Source organism: Daucus carota, chromosome 3 (genome assembly GCF_001625215.2).
Source record: "Daucus carota subsp. sativus chromosome 3, DH1 v3.0, whole genome shotgun sequence".
In the NCBI taxonomy this organism is placed as follows: Eukaryota; Viridiplantae; Streptophyta; class Magnoliopsida; order Apiales; family Apiaceae; genus Daucus; species Daucus carota.
The window spans coordinates 12,367,895-12,389,930 of NC_030383.2; the positions used below are offsets into that span (position 1 = coordinate 12,367,895).

The window sequence follows — 22,036 nt, forward strand, 5'->3', positions numbered from 1 at the left end:
TAGTTATCGACAAATCCTTGCGTAAAAATCTGTGGACTAGTTTTTTCCTCTCAATTACAAGATTGTGGCCTCTTTTACCGGCTTTGGCTCCTCTACTCAAGCTGCTCATATATGTACGTACATTCACTTGTCTGCACTTGACGTTCTTGGTGGCATGCTGTATAATTTATAAAGTTATGGTACTATTAAAAATTTCCTCCAATCGAGGATATTAAAATTTTCTATTAGGTAGGACCATAGTATTAGATATGATTATAATATTATCCCCTCTTATCTATTTTATAAAGATATTTGATTTCTAATTTATATATGTGTGTCTTAATCCAATAAATTAAGATTAATATTCTAAATTGTTACGAATACAAATTTAGGATCATGTTCCTCTTAGAACAATTGTCTAAAAACTCCTATAATTAACCGTTAACTTTATTTCCAATATTAATTAAGATTACACATACGAAAAATGTCGTGTTTATGATTATATTTTGAAGTTATTTTTGAACACGGGACGATGCAAAAAAACATCTGTTTAAAAATGACAAATTTAAACATAAACATGACCTAAATTTGATAGAATATAATTTTTTAGACCTAAATTTTATTTATTTTTACAATTTTTTTAATGGAAATTATTTTTCATCTAAATAAATAATCTTAACTCAATTAATATTTTTATTATAATTTTAATAACTTCATATAACTCACAAAAATTAGTTACCAGACCGGCCGCATAACACTAACATATATACCTGTTGGGGCCGTTTGGGTTAACTTAAAAGAAGTGACTTCTTGCTTATAGTAAAGAAGTGGAGTAGAAGTGAAAAGTAAATAAGTTAATAAAGTGTTTAGAAAAAAAGCAGAAGCTGTGAGAGAGAAGTTAGCATTTTCAGCTTCTTAAAAGTGTTTCTACTTTTTTACACAAACGGGTCAAAGGAAGCAGAAGCCAGAAGCAACTTCTGCTTCCATGAACCAAACAGGCCCATTGTCTTGTCAATGTTTTAGTTTCTTGTGCAACATATAGCGTATCACAAATTATAAATAAAGACCCCATGTATATGATCATACATTAAAAGGGGGTATTATCTTGGGGAGAGCATGGGTCGGTTCGGATCGGTTTTGGGATAAAACTGGAACCGGAACCATATATTTTCGGTTTTAAAAATTGAAAACCGCAACCGTCGGTTCGGTTTCGGTTTAAAAACACCGGTTCGGTTATATTCGGTTCGGTTTCGGTTATAAAACCGACAAATATAAGAATGAAAAATAATACACGAACGAGATAAATTGGTGCGTGTAATCTTGACATAATAATTAATAAAACATTGAAATTTTCTGTCAATAATATGAAACTAGCTCTAGAATTCTCATACAGAATGTCATATATCAATTATCATAAGATCAGAACTTCATGGTAGACATCTCCATATGGAGGTGGCTTTTTTGACGCATAATTTAGGAAGATTAAGAAAATGAGTTAATGAGGTACCAGATAGAAAATAGAAGATACAGAATTGGGAGTGGCAAACTGACAGTGAGCCTATGATATATTTACCTAGAATGAAATATTAACACACTCTTATGTTTCCTTTAAGCATCAGAATATATTTATTGATTTTTAAACATGATATAAATTATATAATATATATTTATTATATATTACATATATTATTTATTATTTTATCATTATTTTAATAATCGGTTCGGTTCGGTTTTTATCGGTTCGGTTGGGAGGTATAACTGGAACCGAACCATTTAAATCGGATCGGTTTTTAATTTTTCAGTTTCGGTTTCGGATCGGTTATATTCAGATCAGTTTTCTCCGATTTTTCCCGGTTTCGGTTCGGTTTCGGTTTCCAATCGGTTTTTTGCTCAGCCCTAGCAACAGACTATTATCTCAGTTAGTTGGTCTATGAAGTGATCACTGATTATGATACATGGTATGTTTCATTGACAATACAAGAAGAATACATGCATGAGTTGAACATATAGACCCTAAAAACAAAAGAAGACTCCCCATATGGCGATATATGGTGAGAATAAAGGACAGGTTCACATGAAGAACAGGATGGTTAGTGAAATCATGACATGTTGGCTTAATTTTTGCTGAGTAGGTTAGCTGAACTTAGTAGCTGAGAGTCGTTTTGTAGGTCATTTGAGTGTTATGTGCAACTGATTTTGTTGTTGTTTACTTTTGTTTTACACTCCATATATATCAATGTCTTTCTCTTGATGTTTCATCATTCCTGTACATCTTTTTTGTAGTTTTTCGCGTCTGGTTCATTCTAAACCTGCCATCCACATCTAAGTGACTTTGCGAACGAACTAATATTCCAATTTCAGTGCATGGCTCTGATAAGCGGGTAATAAATGTGGTGTTTTGGGTCGGCAATTGTCAGTAGGTTACATTTTACAACTTATATATATTTTTAATAATTTTATGATGATTAGCTAGGTCATCTATATTATATTGATATTTTAACTTAACTAGCTAGTAGTTTTTAAAAGATAAAACTATACATAAAAACAAGTATTCATTTTTTTTTCAAATTTTCATTTCTAAATAATTTGTAAATCTAATGTAATCGGATATGATTTCGGAAAATACCAAACAATAACTTACGAGAACATAATTTGATTGGGAAAGTGGGGTGCTGAGTGAAGACAACAATAACATCGACAATCCACTATAAAAAAGCGGTATTCGATAGACCAGGAATTTCGACAGTGAATATTTTCGATCAAAAAAGGGACAGTTAAAAATAAAAAGTAGAATTTAAAATTGGCGATTATATACAATCGAATTTGTCTCCAGCTGTATTTATATATTTGACCGCTACGCTCCAGGTCGATTCTCCCCCTCCAAGATTTGCACAGGGATTTCCCGATCCCAGTTGAAAAAGATGGCGGTCGAATATAATTTATTACAATATTACAGATTAAATTATAATAAGATAGTACAGATATTTATAAATGTCGCAAATTAGAAAATATAAAAGCTGATGCACATATGCTGGGAAGTGGGGCATCACTGTAGGGCAAACATGTTTAGTTTGAGAATCAAGTCTTTAGTATGATTCAAGTCCACAAAGCTGTGGGACTTCAACTATCTATTCATATTATTTCCTACTTCCATACGTATTTCAAGTCTTTGTTGGCTCTCCAACACACAAGCCTTGGACATCCCAACTAATGTACCCAATTCAATTATATATATAATTATAATAATATCTTCACTTAACAGAGATGTACTGAATCAGCTGATCAGTGCTGGTTCCTGAAACACACAAATTGTAAGAAATTAAGAAAAATTAATAAAAAAAGTTGCTTCTATTTGTTTGTGTAGAATCTTATCACCCTATCCTTTGAAGATGTCGATAGGATTATTATTCCTTGCATTTCTGTATAATTACGCTCACAGATTATGCAAAGGATTTGATTAGTATAAACAGTTTTAAATTTTATTTATCAACTTGACTATGAACAGCTCCATCCACACCAACCTCATATATTATTATACAATTTACAATTCAAACTTTACATCTATAAATGGACATTATCATGTTCTTATGCAGAGAAGACACACACACATGTGTGTGTACAATATGTTCGTACATGCAGAATATATAACAGATAAGTATGTTAATAATTAAGTATGGGGTTAGTGTGTTTCCTTCTTTTAAACCAGATTACACAGCATGGGTTTTGATTTCAGGGGATCATATATGTGTAGTGCTTTATACAAAAATATCATAAGCAATATTTTTCCATGCATTCACATAAAAAAAAAATTAATAAGAAGAGTTAATAAATGATTGCATGAGAAAAAGGACCCCAACCCACACATACATAGCAGTTGAACTGTTCTTTATATAATTCGACCCATTAGTGTTTCATCAACAAGTTGACGATTATAGTTAGCTCTCTATTTTGTATTGTGACCCGACAATCAAGTCAAGTGATCACGCGCATGAGTATAGAATGGTTTGGAAAATGTATAGTGAGAAAACGACCTAATGAATAGAAAGATCAAAGATGAGTTTGATGTCATCTGTTTTACTCATCATCTCGAACCAGTCCAGCCTGATTTGACGTGAATTTTCAAACTAAATTTTATACATTTGTTTTTTAGTTTATACAGACCAAGGGAGCGATATATTCCAATTATAAACGAAAATAATTCACTTAACTGCAAAGAGTAATAATTAAATAACAACAAAAGGGGTGAGTTCTTAGGATTTTGAATATAATATATGTAAATAATTAAGAGAAATAAAGATTTACTGGGCATAATTTTCTGTAAATAATTTCTTTACTTAAACTATAAGAATATTATAAACTAAATATAAGCACATTAAAAGTTCTATTTAATTAAAATAAATCGGTCTCATTTTTCCTAAATTTTATATAGTAATCAATACCCTTTATTAATAAGCGAAACCACATTTCGGTGGAACATCGGTACAAAAGTACCAAAATTCGGTCACTTTCATATTGATTAGAATTTTATAGTCATTATTATATTATTATCAAAACACTTCTATATTGAATAAAATTTTATTATTAAAGACCTCAATATTCATTAGGACAGTGAAAGACTTCTGTATTGATTAGAATTTTATTATTTAAAATTTCAATATTGATTAGGACAATGTTATATAAAATTTTTTATTTTATAACAATAACCATTATAGAATTATGAAAATATTTTCATATTGTTAGGATTTTATACTTATTATTATACATTTTTAGGATTTTATAATTATTATTATACAATTATGAAAAGAATTCTATATTGATTCGGATTTTATTATTAAAAATTTCAATATTGGTTAAAATTATTATCCTACTATAAAAAGACTTCCTATATAACATTTATCCTATCTGCCCAGTTAAATCCCTAACAATTTAACTTATGAAATAGTTCTATAAAATTCATATCAAATTTTGGCTATCATCATATTATTTTTTATTTAAAAATTGTTACTATTATCAAAAAAACTTCTATATTTGACAGGATTTTGTATTATAACAATTATCTCACTAATAAAAATATATTACCAACAAAATTATTTATTTTAATTTATTAAAACTCAAATAATTTAATATACGCAACAACTCTATAAATCTTTTATCATGCTCCAGAGTTCAAATAAACAAGGAGTTCATATTGATATTAATATAATATCCTATCAATAGAATAATAATGTCAACGAAATTATTCGTTTTAATTTTTAAAACTCATACAATTTAATTTACGAAATAAATTTATAAAACTTCTATCATATTTCAGAATTAAAATAAACAAAATTCAATATTGATACCAAAGTACCAAAAAACTTGATCATATATTTTTTAATAATAATTATTATTATTATCATTTAGTGTTTTTCAGAAAATTACGATAAAGACGAATAAGGCAGTGGTAACACTGACTTGACAAATGGAAACTAAAAAAAATGAAGTCATTGTCCATATTGCAACATATAATAAAAGAACCGAAACTCTAGACATACGTCAAATATTCGTTTTAATTTTTAAAACTCATACAATTTAATTTACGAAACAAATCTATAAAATTTTTATCATATTTCAGAATTAAAATAAACAAGATTCAATATTGATACCAAAGTACCAAAAAACTTGATCATATTTTTTTTAATAATAATAATTATTAGCATTCAGTGTTTTTCAAAAGATTGCGATAAAGACGAATAAGACGGTGGTAACATTGACTTGACAGACAGGAACTCAAAAGAAAATGAAGTCATTATCCATATTGCAACATATAATAAAAGAACCAAAACTCTAGACATACGTCAAAATATTTGATATCAAATTACTTTTGGAAAATTAATTAATTTTGTCAAACTACAATATCAGTTTATCAAACAACTACAACAACGGTTAGATCTACAAAAACTTCAACTAAAATTATATATAATGTTTGCCTATTAATGAATAAAATAATTGTGACTTAAATTTTGAATTTTGTTCAAGATTAAAGACGCTATAAACAAGCTTATATGTGTTGATCTTGAATATTATTTTCGCAATTTAAAAATCATGAAACGACATTGTAATTTTACTAAAATAAAAAAAACTGTTAGAGTTAAGTTCCATAAAATACGCATTTAAGACGCAGTAAGTACCGGTCATAATCTTTTAATTTAATCATAAATAATATCTTTAATTATTCAAATTTTATATATAATTTACCATCATCTTTAAGTAGATTTAAATATATAATTATCAATTAATCATTAATATCTTTCGACATTTATGATCATTAAGATCATTATTCTACTTATGAGTTATATTTTAAAACATATATAGTGTTTAGTGATTTATAATATAATTGTTTTATCTTTTAATTGCAACGATTATATTGTTAAACATAATCTGCAAAAATTGTCAAATGTTTACAAATATTGTGACTAAAAAAATTAAAATTGAAACGAGTAGATTATTTTTAAATAATTTTGGACGCCAATACTCTTATTTTGTGGAGTCCATAGAACAGGGACCCATATTGTTATGAAATAAATTTAAAATAGGATCAAATTTTAGTATATAGAAAGTCTTATATTAAATAACAATAATTTAAATATCATTTAAAAACAATAATTTAAACAGGTATAATAAAAATATAATAATGTAACTAAAAAAACATTATTCTTTCAATAAATAACAAATTTTAAAATTTTATTTAAACCCGTGTTTGGCACGGGTTATCAACTAGTACTTTATAAATTTCAGAATTTAAGTTTTGGATAAACCCGAACAAACCCGAACCCGATCCGAAACCCGTGGATTTGGATTTGGATTTGATATTTGAAACCCGATTGGATTTGGATTTGGATTTTAAAAATAATTTAGATTTGGATTTGGATATCTCAAATATCCGAACCGATCCAACCCGTTGCCATGAGACCCAGATCTGCCCACGCTCTTCCTGCAAGTCTCCCAGTTCTTGTGTAATTAGTAAGGTAGCCATGCGGCCCAGCCCAATTCGAGTAATTTTCTCGTGGGCTATATAGCTATCAGTCTGAACTCTGAAGATATATTGCTATCAGTCTGCAATCTGCATCTTCACTTTCATCCCATCACTCATTCACATTCATTTTATATTTCTGCTTAAATAAATATATATTTTGTATTATATCAGATTAATAGTATCAAGTCAACAATAAGTGCTAACTGAAGCATATACGTAACTATGAGCTCCAAAATACAACTGCACAATTTGCTCATTTGAACTGGTTCTGTTAGATCATTTGTTCTTGTATCACAAAAAAAACAAAAAAAACTTACCACTATTGAAACGGTGAACACAAGTACAACAGTAATGTGTAAATACGAATAACACAAAACATGCTTGATAATGGAAATCTATACAGTCATCTTCAAATTTGACCTATGTTCAAACGAAAACAAGTGTTTGGTTGATTGAAACAGCAAAAGACTTTCACACTACCTGTGGATGATGTTCCGGTTGAAGACAGCAATGTAAGGTCTCAACCAAAACTTTTTCATCCTCGCAGACATAACAACGATATTTAAGAACATCAGCACAAGTATTATTTGCAGATCTTTGCTTCACCTCTTTAGTAACTATTTATAGCCTTGAAAGTCACGGCACTGAGAAACCCAACCTAATGGTCATTTTTAGATTTTGATGAAAAGAATCTGCTAAATCCCCGAGAATTCTTTTCTGGTGTTGCTGTAGAAGACGAAGTTGAGCCTGACTTTGTGAACCGGTTATTTGGATGCTTGGAATCAATTGGTGATCGCAGCAAATTGTTCACTTCAGAGTCGGAGGTGCTGAAAAGGGTGTCGTACAAGTTCATAGGGGACTCACCACCTGCGTGCTGACTATCAGTAGAAATTGCAGTATCTTTCTCAGACATATCCACACTGTGCAAGTTCATGGTACTAGTGGTTGTTTCGACTTCGGTAAAGCTTTCAACCTTCTTCTGACTCCTATCCGTAGATGGTGACCCTGGATACTCCGGCTGTGGACGCATCAATCTCAATTGCTTCCCCAGAAGAAATATCGTTTCCTGACACTCTGCTAGCTTCTCTGTTGCAGCTGCTAACTCTATCTCCTGAGATGAGAAAACAGATTTTTATTGCTTCAGTTTATATAACCCACCAACTCTATCAAGTCAATGCGCGGAGTATTAGGAAAATCCACGATAAAATATAATTCTACGAATGTATATATGTAATTAGTTTTGCATCGAAAAAGGCAAAGCAGAACTTCAAATTTTCATCAAGCTGTGTAACCTCACCTGTTTACTCTTAACATCAGCATCAACCCCTGAATCATTCTCAATCCTGAAAAAGTGATCGAAGATGAAATTAGGGATATGTGCGAAATTAAATCCAGTCTCCATATTTCTGCAGAATAGTTCTCTTCAAGTCATATAATTGTTCAGACTGCAAGAAATAACCAAGATAGAACATAAAACCATGGTGTCTTTCTATAGCTTGTTTATACTATCTGTTAAAGAAAACAATACTTCTACTCAGATATTTTAAATTCAAATCATATTTCAAAATTTTAAACCATAATGTATGTGTATATAAAAGTTAGCGAGGCTGTAATACCAATATCCAGGTTTGAGCTCTGTGTCATTTTTAACAACACTCGGTTGGGAATTTGGGACATTAGTCCAACCTCTTCAGTAGTGATGGGAATGATTAATTGCGCTAGAGATATTGATATAAAACCAAGTATATGTAAATCCTTTATACAGAGATGTAGAACTAACCTACAGAATAACATTCCAAGTCCCTTAATGGAAGTTACAATAGTATGAAAAGTTGATTTTGTATTATTCTTCTAGTACTAAGTGATTACCCTCAGGAACCATAAAAGAGCAATGACTAGACAGCCAATTGGATAGAGCTAGCTTGGCTGCAGTTTATGGCAAAATTCAAGCAATCAAAAGTTCGTACTAACCTTAGCAATTCCTCTTGCAGAGACTTGCATCTCATAAGTGCATCCTGGTGACGACTCCTCTCCTCTTGAAGCTCGTTTTGCAAACTTTCTACATTACCTCGTAGAAGATTCAGTTCAACTTGTGACTCTTGTGCACGACTTTCAAGTGACTTGTATGACTCTACCATACATTTCAACTGTGTCTCAGCCAAGCTATTCATTTTTTGAGCAGAAACCAGCTGTGATTTAGCTTCAGCAAGAAGTTGTTCTGTTTCTACTAACTGGGACTTGGTATTTTCTAGAATTTCAGTACATCTTGCGAGATCAACCACCAAGTGATCTTTTTCCAACTTTAATTGCTCAAACTCCTCCGACGAGCAGTTCCATGACAAAGATTTACATTCAGAGGTCGGGACAAATGTTCCTTCATGAGGGATGTCAGGATTAGAAGTTGAATCAATTGAATCCGAAAAGTGAGCACAGCTATTATCATATTTCTCTCCAGACTTCTGAATGGTTTTATTCTCAGGTAAAGCGATTTTGTCAATGCAATCAGAGCTACTATTTTCAGTATCTATGTCATTATAACCCAGGACACTGAATCGCAGTTTGTTAGCTTTCCTGAAAACTTCAGAAAGGCAAAGAACATAATCAATTACACTTACTTCACTGTTCAGGACATCATTAAAGGCAAAAGATAATTCCTCCAATTTCCTACTCAGTCCATCCTCGTCGGGCGGTGAGTCCTGGATAACCTTTGCCTCTTTGCCAAGTAGCATCACAAACTCGTGAATATCAGTTACAGCAATTCTTACATCTTCTTTAAGTTCATGCTTGCTATCCTGGGCAACTGAGACTTCCATGTCAGTAGATACCTCAGCATTTTCTGGACAAGCTCCTTGATCATCAGCAGCACTAGAACAATGAGGTTCATCAATGTAAGGTTTCACAGAGTTATGATGCAAATCATTATGCAGACTCTGCACCACATTCGTGATCTCCTCCAGAACTCTTTCAAGATCAGTCTCTTGGGACAAAGACCTGAATACCATTGAAATCCTTGATTGGAGCTCCTTGTAAGGCAGTTGATCTTCTTTCTCTGAAATCTCCAGTGTTTCCGATGACTCGAATTGTTTCTTTTCCTGTAGATCTGAATCTGTGGAGGTTATGGCTACCCCTAAATCATGGACCGGAACTTCAGATTGTGTACTATGTGTTATACACATATTAGAATCTGCTCCATTTGACTCATTGGTGGAACATGCCAACTTTTCCATTTCTAGAAAGTCATCCATAAGTTCTAGTTGGTTTGCCTTCCCAGCCTTAACTGGACTGTCAGTGTTCTTTTCCTTCTTTACAGAGTGCTCAGAAATTAATCCTGTTGTCCAAGACCCTGCACAACTTATTTGGTCATCATTTCCATCTTCTGACAACGAGGTCAAACTTGGTGGACTGCTTGAATTTTGGCCTAAAGAACCCTCAGCTCGGATCTGGGGACTTGATTTTGTTATAATTTTGTGCTGGTTATTTGTTTGCAATTGTGCTTCTAAACTTTGAAGCTTGCTCATTGTTTTGGCACAAACACTCCTAGAAGCTTGCAGTTCACTGTTACGTTTTGCTAAAGCTTCCTTCAACATTTTTGTCTCTTCTTCCATCTCCAACAACTGTTCTGTGAGTAACTCACTGTCTTTATACTGTTTCTGTGCACTGTCATGTGAAAATTCAGACAATTGAGACATGTGTGGACTAATGGGAGGCTTTACGGGAGACCGCCTTGCCCTAGTTTCTCCATAGTCCCTACCCAAGTTTTCAACTTCTAACTTCATCTGAGCCATTGCGGCTGGACCAGGCAATTTCTTCCGAACAAGACCACGCAATCGTTGGCATTCCGCCTCTAACTTAGCTATTTTTTTAGCCCCTTCCAAGTGCTGCTTGTTCGCAACTTCTGCAGATCTCACACTCATGTTCTTTTCCTCATTCCTGATCTCTAATTCTTTGGCAACTATATGGAGCTCATATTTTAGAGAATTTATTTCCCTTTCACATGAATCGACATTGCTCTTCAGTTGTTCAATATCTGCCTCCGCTTGCGATTTTTCTTCACTGATCTTTATCAGCATGCTAGATCGTTCTTGGAGGGATCTGGAAATTGCTGCATTGTCAGAAGCAGATCTGAAAAGCTCTTGTTCTAAGTTACTAATCTGAGTTTCAAGTTGAGCCTTTATCATGTCACATTGCTTAGTTTTGTTTGAAACAACTTCATGCAGTTTCTGCTCATGTTCTTCTTTTAAGTTTCTAATCTGCCTCATACACTCCTTCAAAGCACCATCTAGATGTGATGCCCGGTCTTCAGCCGTAAGCTTTAACAATGTAACAGACTCTAGCTGATCTTTCAGTGCCAGAGCTTCTGCTTCAGCTTTTTCCCATCCTGTTTAATGAACATATTAATTGTATAAAAGCATCCTTAAATGACAAAAACAAGACTATTACTGCAGCAACATACCTGAAACAGCATCTTCAGCAACTTTAGAATGCTGTTTTACTAGGTTTTCCTTCGTTACAATCTCCGAATCCGCTTCAGACAGTTTGTCATTCAATTCAGTAACAACATTTTCTAAATCCTGAACCTGATCCTTGTATGAAGATAGTTGGTCTGCATATGTCTTCAATTCATCCTCATACAATTTCACTTGATCCTCCAATCCAGTTAGATGAGTATATGATTCCACAGAAATTTGGACATACTTTGGCTTTTTATCCTGCTTGCCCTGTGGCTAAACAATGCCAAAAAAAACATGAACACAAACCAACCACAAGGCAGCAGATACTGAGCAAAAGTACAACATTCTCACTAAATAACGGAACAATCAGATAAATTTTAGCCAGGAATATACAGGGAAAACCCAGCCGACAACATCCAGTAACCTTTTTAAGCTGGAATCTTACAATGACTAGTAGTCTAATTCAAATCTTACAGAGACTTTCTGCGGAAGTTGTTTTCATAATAATACCAAAGTTGCGAGTGACAATTGAGGATGAAATAGGATAGATAATCTAGAAATAAAGTTTTGGTTCAGACGCTTTCTCAAAAATCTCTGGTAAGCAAATGAAAACTAACATCAACTTAAGGGACAATTTACACTTCAATGAAAATTGACACACACGGGATCTATAAAGGAATCGACAATTGCAGGCAAAGAACATACTTGATCACCCTGAGTTCCTGGCGAAGCCGTCGGAGCACCAGCAGATTCCGAAGTGGAAATCAATTTATCAGCATTTCCCTTGTCCGATGATTTTTTCTTCCAAGGCCAGCTTCTTTTGTCCATTTCACAATCTAGAAGTATATGGGCAGCATAATGTTAGTAAACAAGTGGTGGCATTTCTGGTACACAAACATCAAACAACTAGTACCACACAGTAATTTACTTCATCTTCGAATTGAGAAAACATAAATTCAAGGAAACCGAAGTGATTCACCTCATATTGATAATACACAAAATTAATCCAAATTATAATTTAAAAGTTGACAATTACAATTTAAAGGGCAAAATGGAGGATTTTGAGATGGCCTAGAAGCAACTACTTTCGACAAGGTCACTGGTTCGAATCCTCGCTCCCACTCCTCTTATATACTTCCAGGAAAACTATGTAAAATTATGGCAATCAGTAATCTACAAGGGAAAAACAGTTAAACTAATTTGAAATAAGAAAAGAAAATTGCATAAAGAGCTTAATCAAGAAAATGAAAGATGGAGATTTTGATTAGCACAAGACAACACATCTCCCAAGGTAGATACTTGGGAAGTAAAGGACCCAAGTATTTTCGAATTAAGACATAGATATAAAGTCCAAGTATTAGTGTATGAAATTTTAAGTGAACTTACAAGTGACAATGCAGCTTCTGCAAGGAAACTAAACAACAGGAATGAATATTATGTATGTGTGTGTTTATGTATAAGTAAGACTTTGGAATTGTTTACTCTATGTTGTCACTTCAGATTCTGAAGAGAGAGAGAGAGAGAGAGAGCGCTCTGTATCAATGGATTTAGCTAGAGATTGTGTGTTTTGTAGAGAGAGAAAGTGGGGGGAGGGTGGTAGACAATGGTGGAGGTAATTGGGGTTGTGTTGGGCTAAAAAGAAATACAGAGAGAGAGAGAGAGAGAGAGAGAGAGAGAGAGATTTTTGCGAGAGAGAGAGTGTGTTAGGTGTCACGTAAAAATGGAAACATCCAAAACGATTGCTTTTATCATTCATTAGTCATTTACTGTACAAATTACTATCTACAATTCTACATGCGTGTATTCTGACTTCCCTTCCTTTATATACAGCCAAATGCTTCTACTCTGTAGTTGGGTACTCATAAATATGACAGTTGCGATCAACTTATTTTCTATAAATCCTAATTAAGAAATGCCTGTCCGAGAATGTTTTAATTTTTTTAAATTAGTATTTGCACACATTGGAGACATACAATACTAAGGGAATAATCATGATTTCTAAACAATAATGATGAATAAATGAAATATTAACTGGTTTTGTAACATTTGTCGTAGATGGATAGATCTCAACTGAAAATTTTGTGATGATTTTGTGCCAAGTCATGACAAATTAGGTGATCTTTAAAGTTGGATTATAATAACAGGATAAAAAGAAAGATAAGGGGCATTATTTTAGGCCGGGAAAGAAGCAGAAGATGCTATTCCGGCAAAGCTTGTAACACAAGAAATTAAATAAATGAGCTGGACTTGTAGCACCGTCATTAACTTGTTCAGTTAATAATGAATACAGCTCATTATGGTATGTCAAGCTGTCAAGCTGCCAAGCTGCATCAGTATTAGGAGGTTTCGTATGATTTTTTAACACGCACTTTAAATTATTTAATAATATAATTAAAATTATTATATTGAAACTTTTTAAATAGAAATATATTATTGGTATTTATTATTTAAAAAAGAAAAATTATAAAATTATGATCTTATCTAAAGCAATCAAAAGTCTATCTAAGACTTTTGATTGCATTATTTTTTCAATGGAGTGAGTAATTATTTTTTCATTTGCATAAACATTTGTCAAGACATGAATATATCAATAGTTGTTTTGATTTTCGTCAAGTAATTTGTATTTAAAAAATGTATTTTTATATTTTTTTAATAAAAATATAGATGTTAAAACGGTTTATAGAAGTATGGGTTTTTAACATCTCAAATCACGTGTGAAAAGTGAAATCATTTATAATTTTGGAAAGGGAAATATATTTTTATATTTATCATATATTAAAGGGAAAAATTGTTTCCAAATACTTATTTAAAAAATTACATCAGGTGTTATAATCATAAAATTATTTAAATTAACTCTTTCAAACTATATAATCATTTTCTTATATTGATAATTAAAAAAATCTCTCCTCAAACTGTGATTGAATACATATGCAGAGCATCAAGAGCATCAAAAAAATCTTCAGGAATATCAAACTCTTAAAGAGCATATTAATTTTGTAATGTGGGTAAGTGTTAATCCGCAAACCACAAATTAACGTATTACAGATTAGATTCAAAGCATTAGTTATTTAATGGCATTAGTGGAAAACTATATGAAATATTATTTTAGCTTTAAATACTTTAATAAATTTGAATTTATATGTCATTTACGTCGGTTTAAGAAATTGTGACAATTCCAATCACATTTTGTCAGTAGCAAATTAATTATAAGATCAGCTGTCAGAACTCAAAAGACCAATTAAAATACAAATTACACGTAACTGAATGCAGGAAGAGCATCATTCAAAGAAAAAAAATAAAACAATAAACTCTGAACAGACATCATATATCTCATATTACTGTATTTAAAGTGTATTTTTCAATCGATAAACAACAGAGCGTATAAAAGTGTAAATATTGATTTTGGCTACAGTCAGTCCACTGATTAGGGAAATTTATGAGACAAAATGATTCGGTGATTGTGGGGCACCATCATTATATATATTTGTAGATTAAAAAAATGTCAGTATAGTTTGGAGCAGAACGGCTACAGTGAGGTGGAATGAAATAGATGAACAGCATGAACGGCTCCTTCATCTATATTCTTGTTATTTTTATTATTTTCAAGTAAAATTGTTATTTGTATTAAATTAATATAATAGATAATATATGTATATGTGAGTAATATTCATACAAAAGTCAATTTTAATTGATGGAAGACAGTAATGAAAAGAAATAGTATTATATATTTATATAATGTTGTGTTGCTTTTTCGATCCATTCTCGTACAATATTATTACATTGTTAAATAGCCAGGTCTGTGCCGGTAAGAGTTTACGGCTCACGCTGCAAGTCTGCAACAACCTTATGAAATCTCAGTTTTAGCTGCATAAATAAATCTGCAGGCTTACATGCAATGTACTAGAGTGAAATAGTGCTACATTCATAAAATTATATATAAAAATTTGCACAAAATATAATAATTGAATTGAATTGAAATGTTTTAATTGATGTTATATAGACCTCGCAATTTGATACATGATATGAAAACACGGCGCGAACATGTCACGAAGAGTTAGTGTTTAACTTCGAATTTTGGTAAACAAACACGAAAGTTATGGTGAATTTACGGGGTGTATTCAATTGGGATTTTAATGGATTGTTTTTAGTGTATGGATTTTAATGGATTGTGTGTGATTTTGATTTTGCGCGGATTCTTGATAAAATGTCGCAGAGTTTATAGGATCTAAGCGCAATGCTTCAAAATCCCATTGATTTTGGTGGGATTTCAAGAAACTTAAAATACACTGAAAAATGTCACAAAGTCCATCATTTTATGAAATGCAGAAAAATCCATCAGCATTTGAATACCATCAGATTTTAATGGATTTTAAAGAATCTCAATTGAATACCATCGGATTTTAAAGCATAATTTAAAATCCCAATTGAATACCACTGGATTTTGTAGCATAATTTAAAATCCCAATTGAATACCTCAAGATTTTAATGGATTTCAAACAATCCCAATCGAATACCCTCAGAGTTCATGAATGCAAAAAAATGCTTTAAAATCCCAATTCAATACACTCCTCTTAGTGTCGGATATGAGTTTTCATTTTATAAATATGAAAGTGCACGAATATACAAGATATATAAATATTTTTAAGATAAATAAGTATATTTTCATGTAAAATATATATTTACACATGTATATAACATATATTTGTGTATAAATTTGTGCATAATTGCGTGTAAGTATAAAGATTTAACTTATATATCTTAAAATAATACATAAATATGTATTTTTATAATATATTTTAATTAATATTATTATATTTATATTAAATGTACACGACACGTTTTAAAATGAATATGAATCTCACCTTCAAGTACATGAAACATGAAAATACACTATTGACATGTCTAATACTATCAATGCACGCAGAGAGTTCATTTCAATAAAAATTTAATACATAATCACTCAGTGATTTTGTAAATAAATTTGTACCCAGTTTTGTTTTAGCGTATAAAGCATTTTCCTAGTTACCGACTTAAGATTTCTTAAGCACCGCTAGATATGTCAAATGATAAGAAATTCGAATGATGTTAGCGTTAGTGAAAGGGAAAAAAAATAATCTCACTCAGTAATTTTTTTGGAAATACACATTATCCCCGTAATTAGGGGTGAACATAAACCCGTTCAACCCGCTAACCCAACCCAAACCGACCCTTTTTTAGGCCGATTAACCCGACCCGTTCAAAACCGAAAAATAAATGGGTTAATTTTTAAAAAACCCGATTAAGTTGGGTTGGGTCAGGGTTTTACAGATTTTAACCCTGAACTAACCCAACCCAACCCGATTATATATATATATATATATATATATATATATATATATAATATTTACATACCTATTTTACATTTTTTAGTTTATCTCAATCAATCTTTAACCTAATTTGATTTATCTAGGGTGTGTCTATACATTTACAACAACAATATGAATAATTTTAAGTATCTCGATAACTATAAAATGTAAATGATGACTTTTGGAATTTGAACATGATTAATGATTTGTTAATGAACTGATATACACATTATAAATAAGAGTTCATAACTGAGTGTGTATACAACAATTTTCTATTATTTCACCATTGTTTAAATGTTTCACCAATGTAATAGGCTTCCCTCTTCGATCAAAAACTTACGCATCGACTGATATTGGTGAATGATTCATAGAAACTGAGTAACTATAAATATGTATGCCGAATGTTACTAGCTACCGGTGTGCGAGTGAGTTTTTTTTTTTCCTATCGCGATGAATGACTAAATTTTTATTTATTATAATTTTCGCAAGTTTAACCCAAACCAATCCGACCCAACCCGAATTAATTGGGTTGGGTAGGGTTGGGTTAGATAAAAAAAATTCAGTTAACGGGTTAAGTTTTTATTAACCCGAACTAATTGGGTTGGGTCGTTTTTTTCCAAAAACCCGCCCAACCAACCCATGTTCACCCCTACCCGTAATTATAAATTATAGGTCGGTCACTGTCAGTGGGAGAACTAGGAATAAGTTTTAGGAGGCTCAAATTTGGAAGTAAGTATGTAAAGGAATGATTGAAATTTGAAACCCGAACCTCGATATCACATTCATCAAAGAGAAACGGCCATCTCTCTATATTGCACATATTGATTGGTTAAAAGGTCTGAAAGAGAGCGATGTTCGGAGTGCACTAACATAAATACAGCAATAAGCAGCAATAAGCAGTGGCGTTCAAAAAAGAAGTTCGACTTATAGAATAGCCTCTCTAGTCTAGCCTCTTTCTTGTCGTAGCCGCCGGGGGCTTCCATCGGTTTTCACCGGTGGAAAGCCCCGAATCACTTGATTGTTTTGTTTTTCTTCCTATTTTTTGAATAATACTTCTTCCCGGGAAATTTTGATCTAAAACCATCGGAGATTTCGCTGTCTCTCTTCCAAGCGGGTGAGTTTTAGCCCGATTTCTCTTGTTTTTGTGGTTCTGCTCCGGATCTGTTCTCGGGAGAATTCTTAGATCTAAAACCATCGGAGATTTTGTTGTCTTTCTTCTCTGTTTCAAGCGGGTGGATTTTCAGTCCGATTTCTTTTGTTTCTGTGGTTTTGCTTCAGATCTAAGGTTGTTTTCTCTCCCTGGTGAGAGTTTTGTTTTTCGCTTCTTAATTGTAAGCGGGGTTTTGATTTGGTGATGAGAGTTTGTATGGAATCGCCGTTTTGGTCGATAGCTCAAACGATAGCTCTGTGCATGATGAAGAGGGTACCAGTAATTCAACGAGGATGCATGAAGCGGGTACTTGTATTTGTATATACATTTTCTTCAAAATATCGTTTAACTGTCTCTTTACGAGAACAGGCGATTGCAAATCACTGTTTGTTCGACTCGATCATTGGTGTAGATGTCGTATGGCTTTTTATTATTAGATTAACACCTTTGTTTCAAAAAAAAAGAATAGCAATTTTTTTGCGCCACGTAATGGGTGTAGACCTTCGAAAAAGCGTAAGCAACCAGTTCCAAGTGACATGACTCTTCACTATTCCTTTCCAAGATGGACACATCTCCACGTGCGGTTGACCGTTGCGGTTGGATTTTTGCGGTTTCAGAGAAAATGAATCCGCAACCAAACCGCAAATTAGTGGTTATTAAAAATTCCATCCACGACCGCCCACATTTTGCGATTATCCATAATACGCGGATCGGTTGTGGGTGGTTTTTGCGGTTAATGCGGTTGAGCGGATTGAATGTACAGTCCTAACTTATAAGTGTATCTGCTTGAATGCATTTGTTAATAAGACTTTCTTTGGACTAAGAGCAGTCCAAAGCAGAGAGAAAGAGAGTATGTATGAGAATTTATTATAATATATGGGATAAAGTAAGGGAGAGAGGTGCCTTATAAATAAGGCTTCAAGAGGTTATCCTAATGAGATAAGATATCACGAGAACATTGTTGGATCAACATTTTTCATCAATTGCCCTAAATTATGACTTCTACATGTTATAATGTATCTCTTGAACTCACTCCAAGTGTTCTAAATTATATTGACATATATAATTCTCTGGGGGTTGGAAAAAAAAATATATACTGTTTTTTCGAGTTTGGGGGCTCTAGTATTCTCCAGCCCCCTCTGGTTCCGCCACTCATCACTGTTTGCAATTCATTTAAATCTTATCATTTTAGGAAAAAAAGCCCCGTAATTCTTGCTCAATGCTCACTACCTAAATATAAATTTTTTGTTATGATTCATAATTGATGCTGCCATTATACAGGGCAGAGTCCGAGACCCGGAGACAGTTTAACTTTCTTATTTGCCCCCAACCATTTCGAAGAAAGACAAACTACTGTACAAAGTTAAAGTAGTTAAAATATTAAATTATAATTTCTGGAAAATATTTGATAAACAAATGTTAAAATTGCTCATATTCATTATATGTTTTACATGCATATCTAGCAATACCAGTGTGTAAAAAATCGACCGACAAATTCCGGGTAGCTGGAACTTGGAAGATGGCAAACCTTGAGATTAGAACAGTGCCATAAGTGCGCACAGGTCAGGTTGGACATGAAAGTGACCCCAGATCGTTATGGTCGATCCCCGTGGATCCCAAAACTTTATTGTTTGCGGGGCTTAGCAAAATTAGATTGTAACTAGTTGAGAAGCCGCGCGTTGCGGCGGCCTATATAAAAATTATATTAATAATTCAATATTAATATTTGTAGAATAAAATAATTTTGTTGTTGTCTATTAAAAGTATATTAATATATTAATGTTTCAAAATTAATATTTGTAGGATTCAATAAATTTTTATTATAAAAATCTTGATTTAATACCAATACTAATATATAAAATTGCCAATTTGGACTATAATTCATGATTAAAAAAAATAAAATAAATTTATACACGTAATTAATAATTTATAGCATGACGAATCTAAATTTTATCTGTTTTTTTTTTAAAAGTGATCACGTTCTTCCATTGTCACCTTCCACCAATTTTTTTGGATCGATTGTGCACAAACACATCTAACTTAAATATGTAAGATAACGGTCTATAACTACCACCCTTACTTGTAACAACCTTTATTTTTTAATACTGTATAAACAAACTTTACTTAAAAGTTTTTTGAACGGTGCAAATAGATAATGCATGAATAATTTTTTCCTCTATACAAAGTAAATCATATAAAAATTAACAACAACAAACATGTCTGATGAACAAAACAAATATTATAAAAGAATAACCAACAAACATACATCACTAATAGTTAATTTATTGATATCAACCATCAATATCATGTCAAGACTATATTTTTTCCCGTGTTTGGATTTGTCGACTCCAATATAGCGGTCTATAACTATCTTTACTTGCAACAACCTTTATTTTTTTAGTACTATATAAACAGCATTCACTTATCGTTGCAGAAGAACGACACCTCCGAGTTAGAAATCGAGCAAAAGAACTATCAGCAGAGAGAGGTAAGCCGGTTGTAGTATTGAGAGAGAGGAGGTTGTGTTTAGATGATTCAAAACCCTACGATCGATAAGGGTATTTATAGGTGCAGAGAGATTTGTGTGCTACTCTTTCCCATAATTAAATAATCTGAAATAAAATCAGATTAAAACTTTCAAGCTACTATATTCCATAAATAATTTGTATTTCCCATAATTAAATATTCTGAAACAAAATCAGATTATAACTTGTATTTTCCAAAATTAAATAATCTGAAACAAAATCAGATTAAAACTTTCAACAAACTATATTCCATAAATAATTTGAAACAAAATCAGATTCTAAAACTTGCTTCTAATATACTCGAAATTAAAAAAGATAGTTCTAATTTTTGATATTTTTCATCCAAAAATTTCAGAAAATTAGAAAAATAGAACAGAGCGATGTGAGAGCCTCCACCTACACGCCCCTCGCTTCTCCTTTATATAAGTATATTGATGATTGAAAAATCATAATCGCACGGTTTGGTGTAGTCATACTTTTTAAAAACCGAATAAATTGGAATAGATTTCAGCTTAATCAGTTGCTTAAAAAATATTTTGATGGGATTATGGGAACAATAAATCGAACAGTCCGAACAACATATAATATATATTTATATCATAACTAGCTTATAACCCGTACGCTGCACAATTACTTATAATATTTGTTATTTTATTGTATATTTTATATATATTGTCTAAGTTGTAATTGCAAATTTAATTTCTAATTATATCTATTTTTGATGTAGTAGTGCTCATTAATTAATATTATTTTTTAATAAATCATGAATTTTAGGCTCATTCACAATATAATATATAATATATTAAAATTTTTAGATTTAAATGATTTTTTTTTAACTTCTGATATACCTAATCAATTTTTAGCTAAAAAATTTTGATGGTGTGAGTTGTTCTAACATCAATAACCTTCTTTTCCAAATGGAGAACCAAGGGAGAGCGAGTATATTATTAGTAGAATTTTGTAGTGTACTGATATTTGATGGCTGATTCAGAATGTAGGCGTGTTAATGTCCAATGAAAATAACGCTAAAATGAGGTAATATTTCGTCGGATGAGACTCTAATAATCATCAATTATATCAAAAATTTAAAATTAAAATATCAATCTCTTTCTCCCACTGATGATATATCGCAAGACTCGTGTGTCAGAAACCGGATCCTTGATACTTTACTGGATTCAGATGCCACCAGGTAGAGCTGTAGTTCGAGTCGGGCGGCTCGCGAGCTCGCCCGGCTCGAACTCGTTTAAATGGGCTAAACTCGACTCGACTCGTTAAATGAGCCGAATTCGGAGAAAAGCTTAGGCTCGTTTAACTAAACGAGCCAGCTCGACTCGTCTCGTGAAAGTAAACGAGCCGAGTTCGGGTAGAAACTTGAGCTCGATTAAGTGTAAAATTATATGAGCTGAGCCGGGCTCGACTCGACTTGTGAAATTAACCGAGTCGAGTTCGGGCAAAGATTTAGGCTCGATTAGTTCATCAAGCGGGCTCGGCTCGACTCAATTAAACTTGACTCGAATTAGGCTCGGCTCGAAATTCGCCCGACTCGGATTGAATTACAATCCTACCACTAA

The 22,036-nt window shown here is 32.3% G+C and overlaps 1 protein-coding gene across 4 annotated transcripts; it reads right to left on the minus strand.

Moving 5' to 3' along the window:
* Nucleotides 1-7,215: 7,215 nt before the first annotated feature.
* Nucleotides 7,216-13,167, minus strand: LOC108214925 (filament-like plant protein 4). 4 transcript variants are annotated; one of them, XM_017387175.2, is made up of 7 exons: nt 12,832-13,165; nt 12,482-12,591; nt 12,151-12,281; nt 11,448-11,718; nt 8,966-11,372; nt 8,292-8,337; nt 7,216-8,105 (listed from the first exon to the last, which is right to left on the minus strand). In XM_017387175.2, exons 3-7 carry the CDS (start codon nt 12,271-12,273, stop codon nt 7,653-7,655), a joined length of 3,300 nt encoding a protein of 1,099 aa, XP_017242664.1. In that variant the 5' UTR covers nt 12,274-12,281; nt 12,482-12,591; nt 12,832-13,165; the 3' UTR covers nt 7,216-7,652. The 4 variants fall into 4 exon arrangements, with proteins under 4 accessions (XP_017242664.1, XP_017242665.1, XP_017242663.1 ...); XM_017387176.2 differs by having other exon boundaries at nt 12,482-12,618; XM_017387174.2 differs by lacking the exon at nt 12,482-12,591.
* Between the last annotated feature and the right edge of the window lie 8,869 nt (nt 13,168-22,036).

Coding starts and splice junctions, on each gene's coding strand:
- LOC108214925 (XM_017387174.2), bottom strand. CDS start 12,273: ATGGACAAAAGAAGCTGGCCTTGGAAGAAAAAATCATCGGACAAGGGA. Junction 11,373..11,447: donor TGCTGAAGATGCTGTTTCAG/GTATGTTGCTGC, acceptor TTCATTAAACAG/GATGGGAAAAAGCTGAAGCA. Junction 8,338..8,965: donor CTGCAAGAGGAATTGCTAAG/GTTAGTACGAAC, acceptor TCACTTTTTCAG/GATTGAGAATGATTCAGGGG.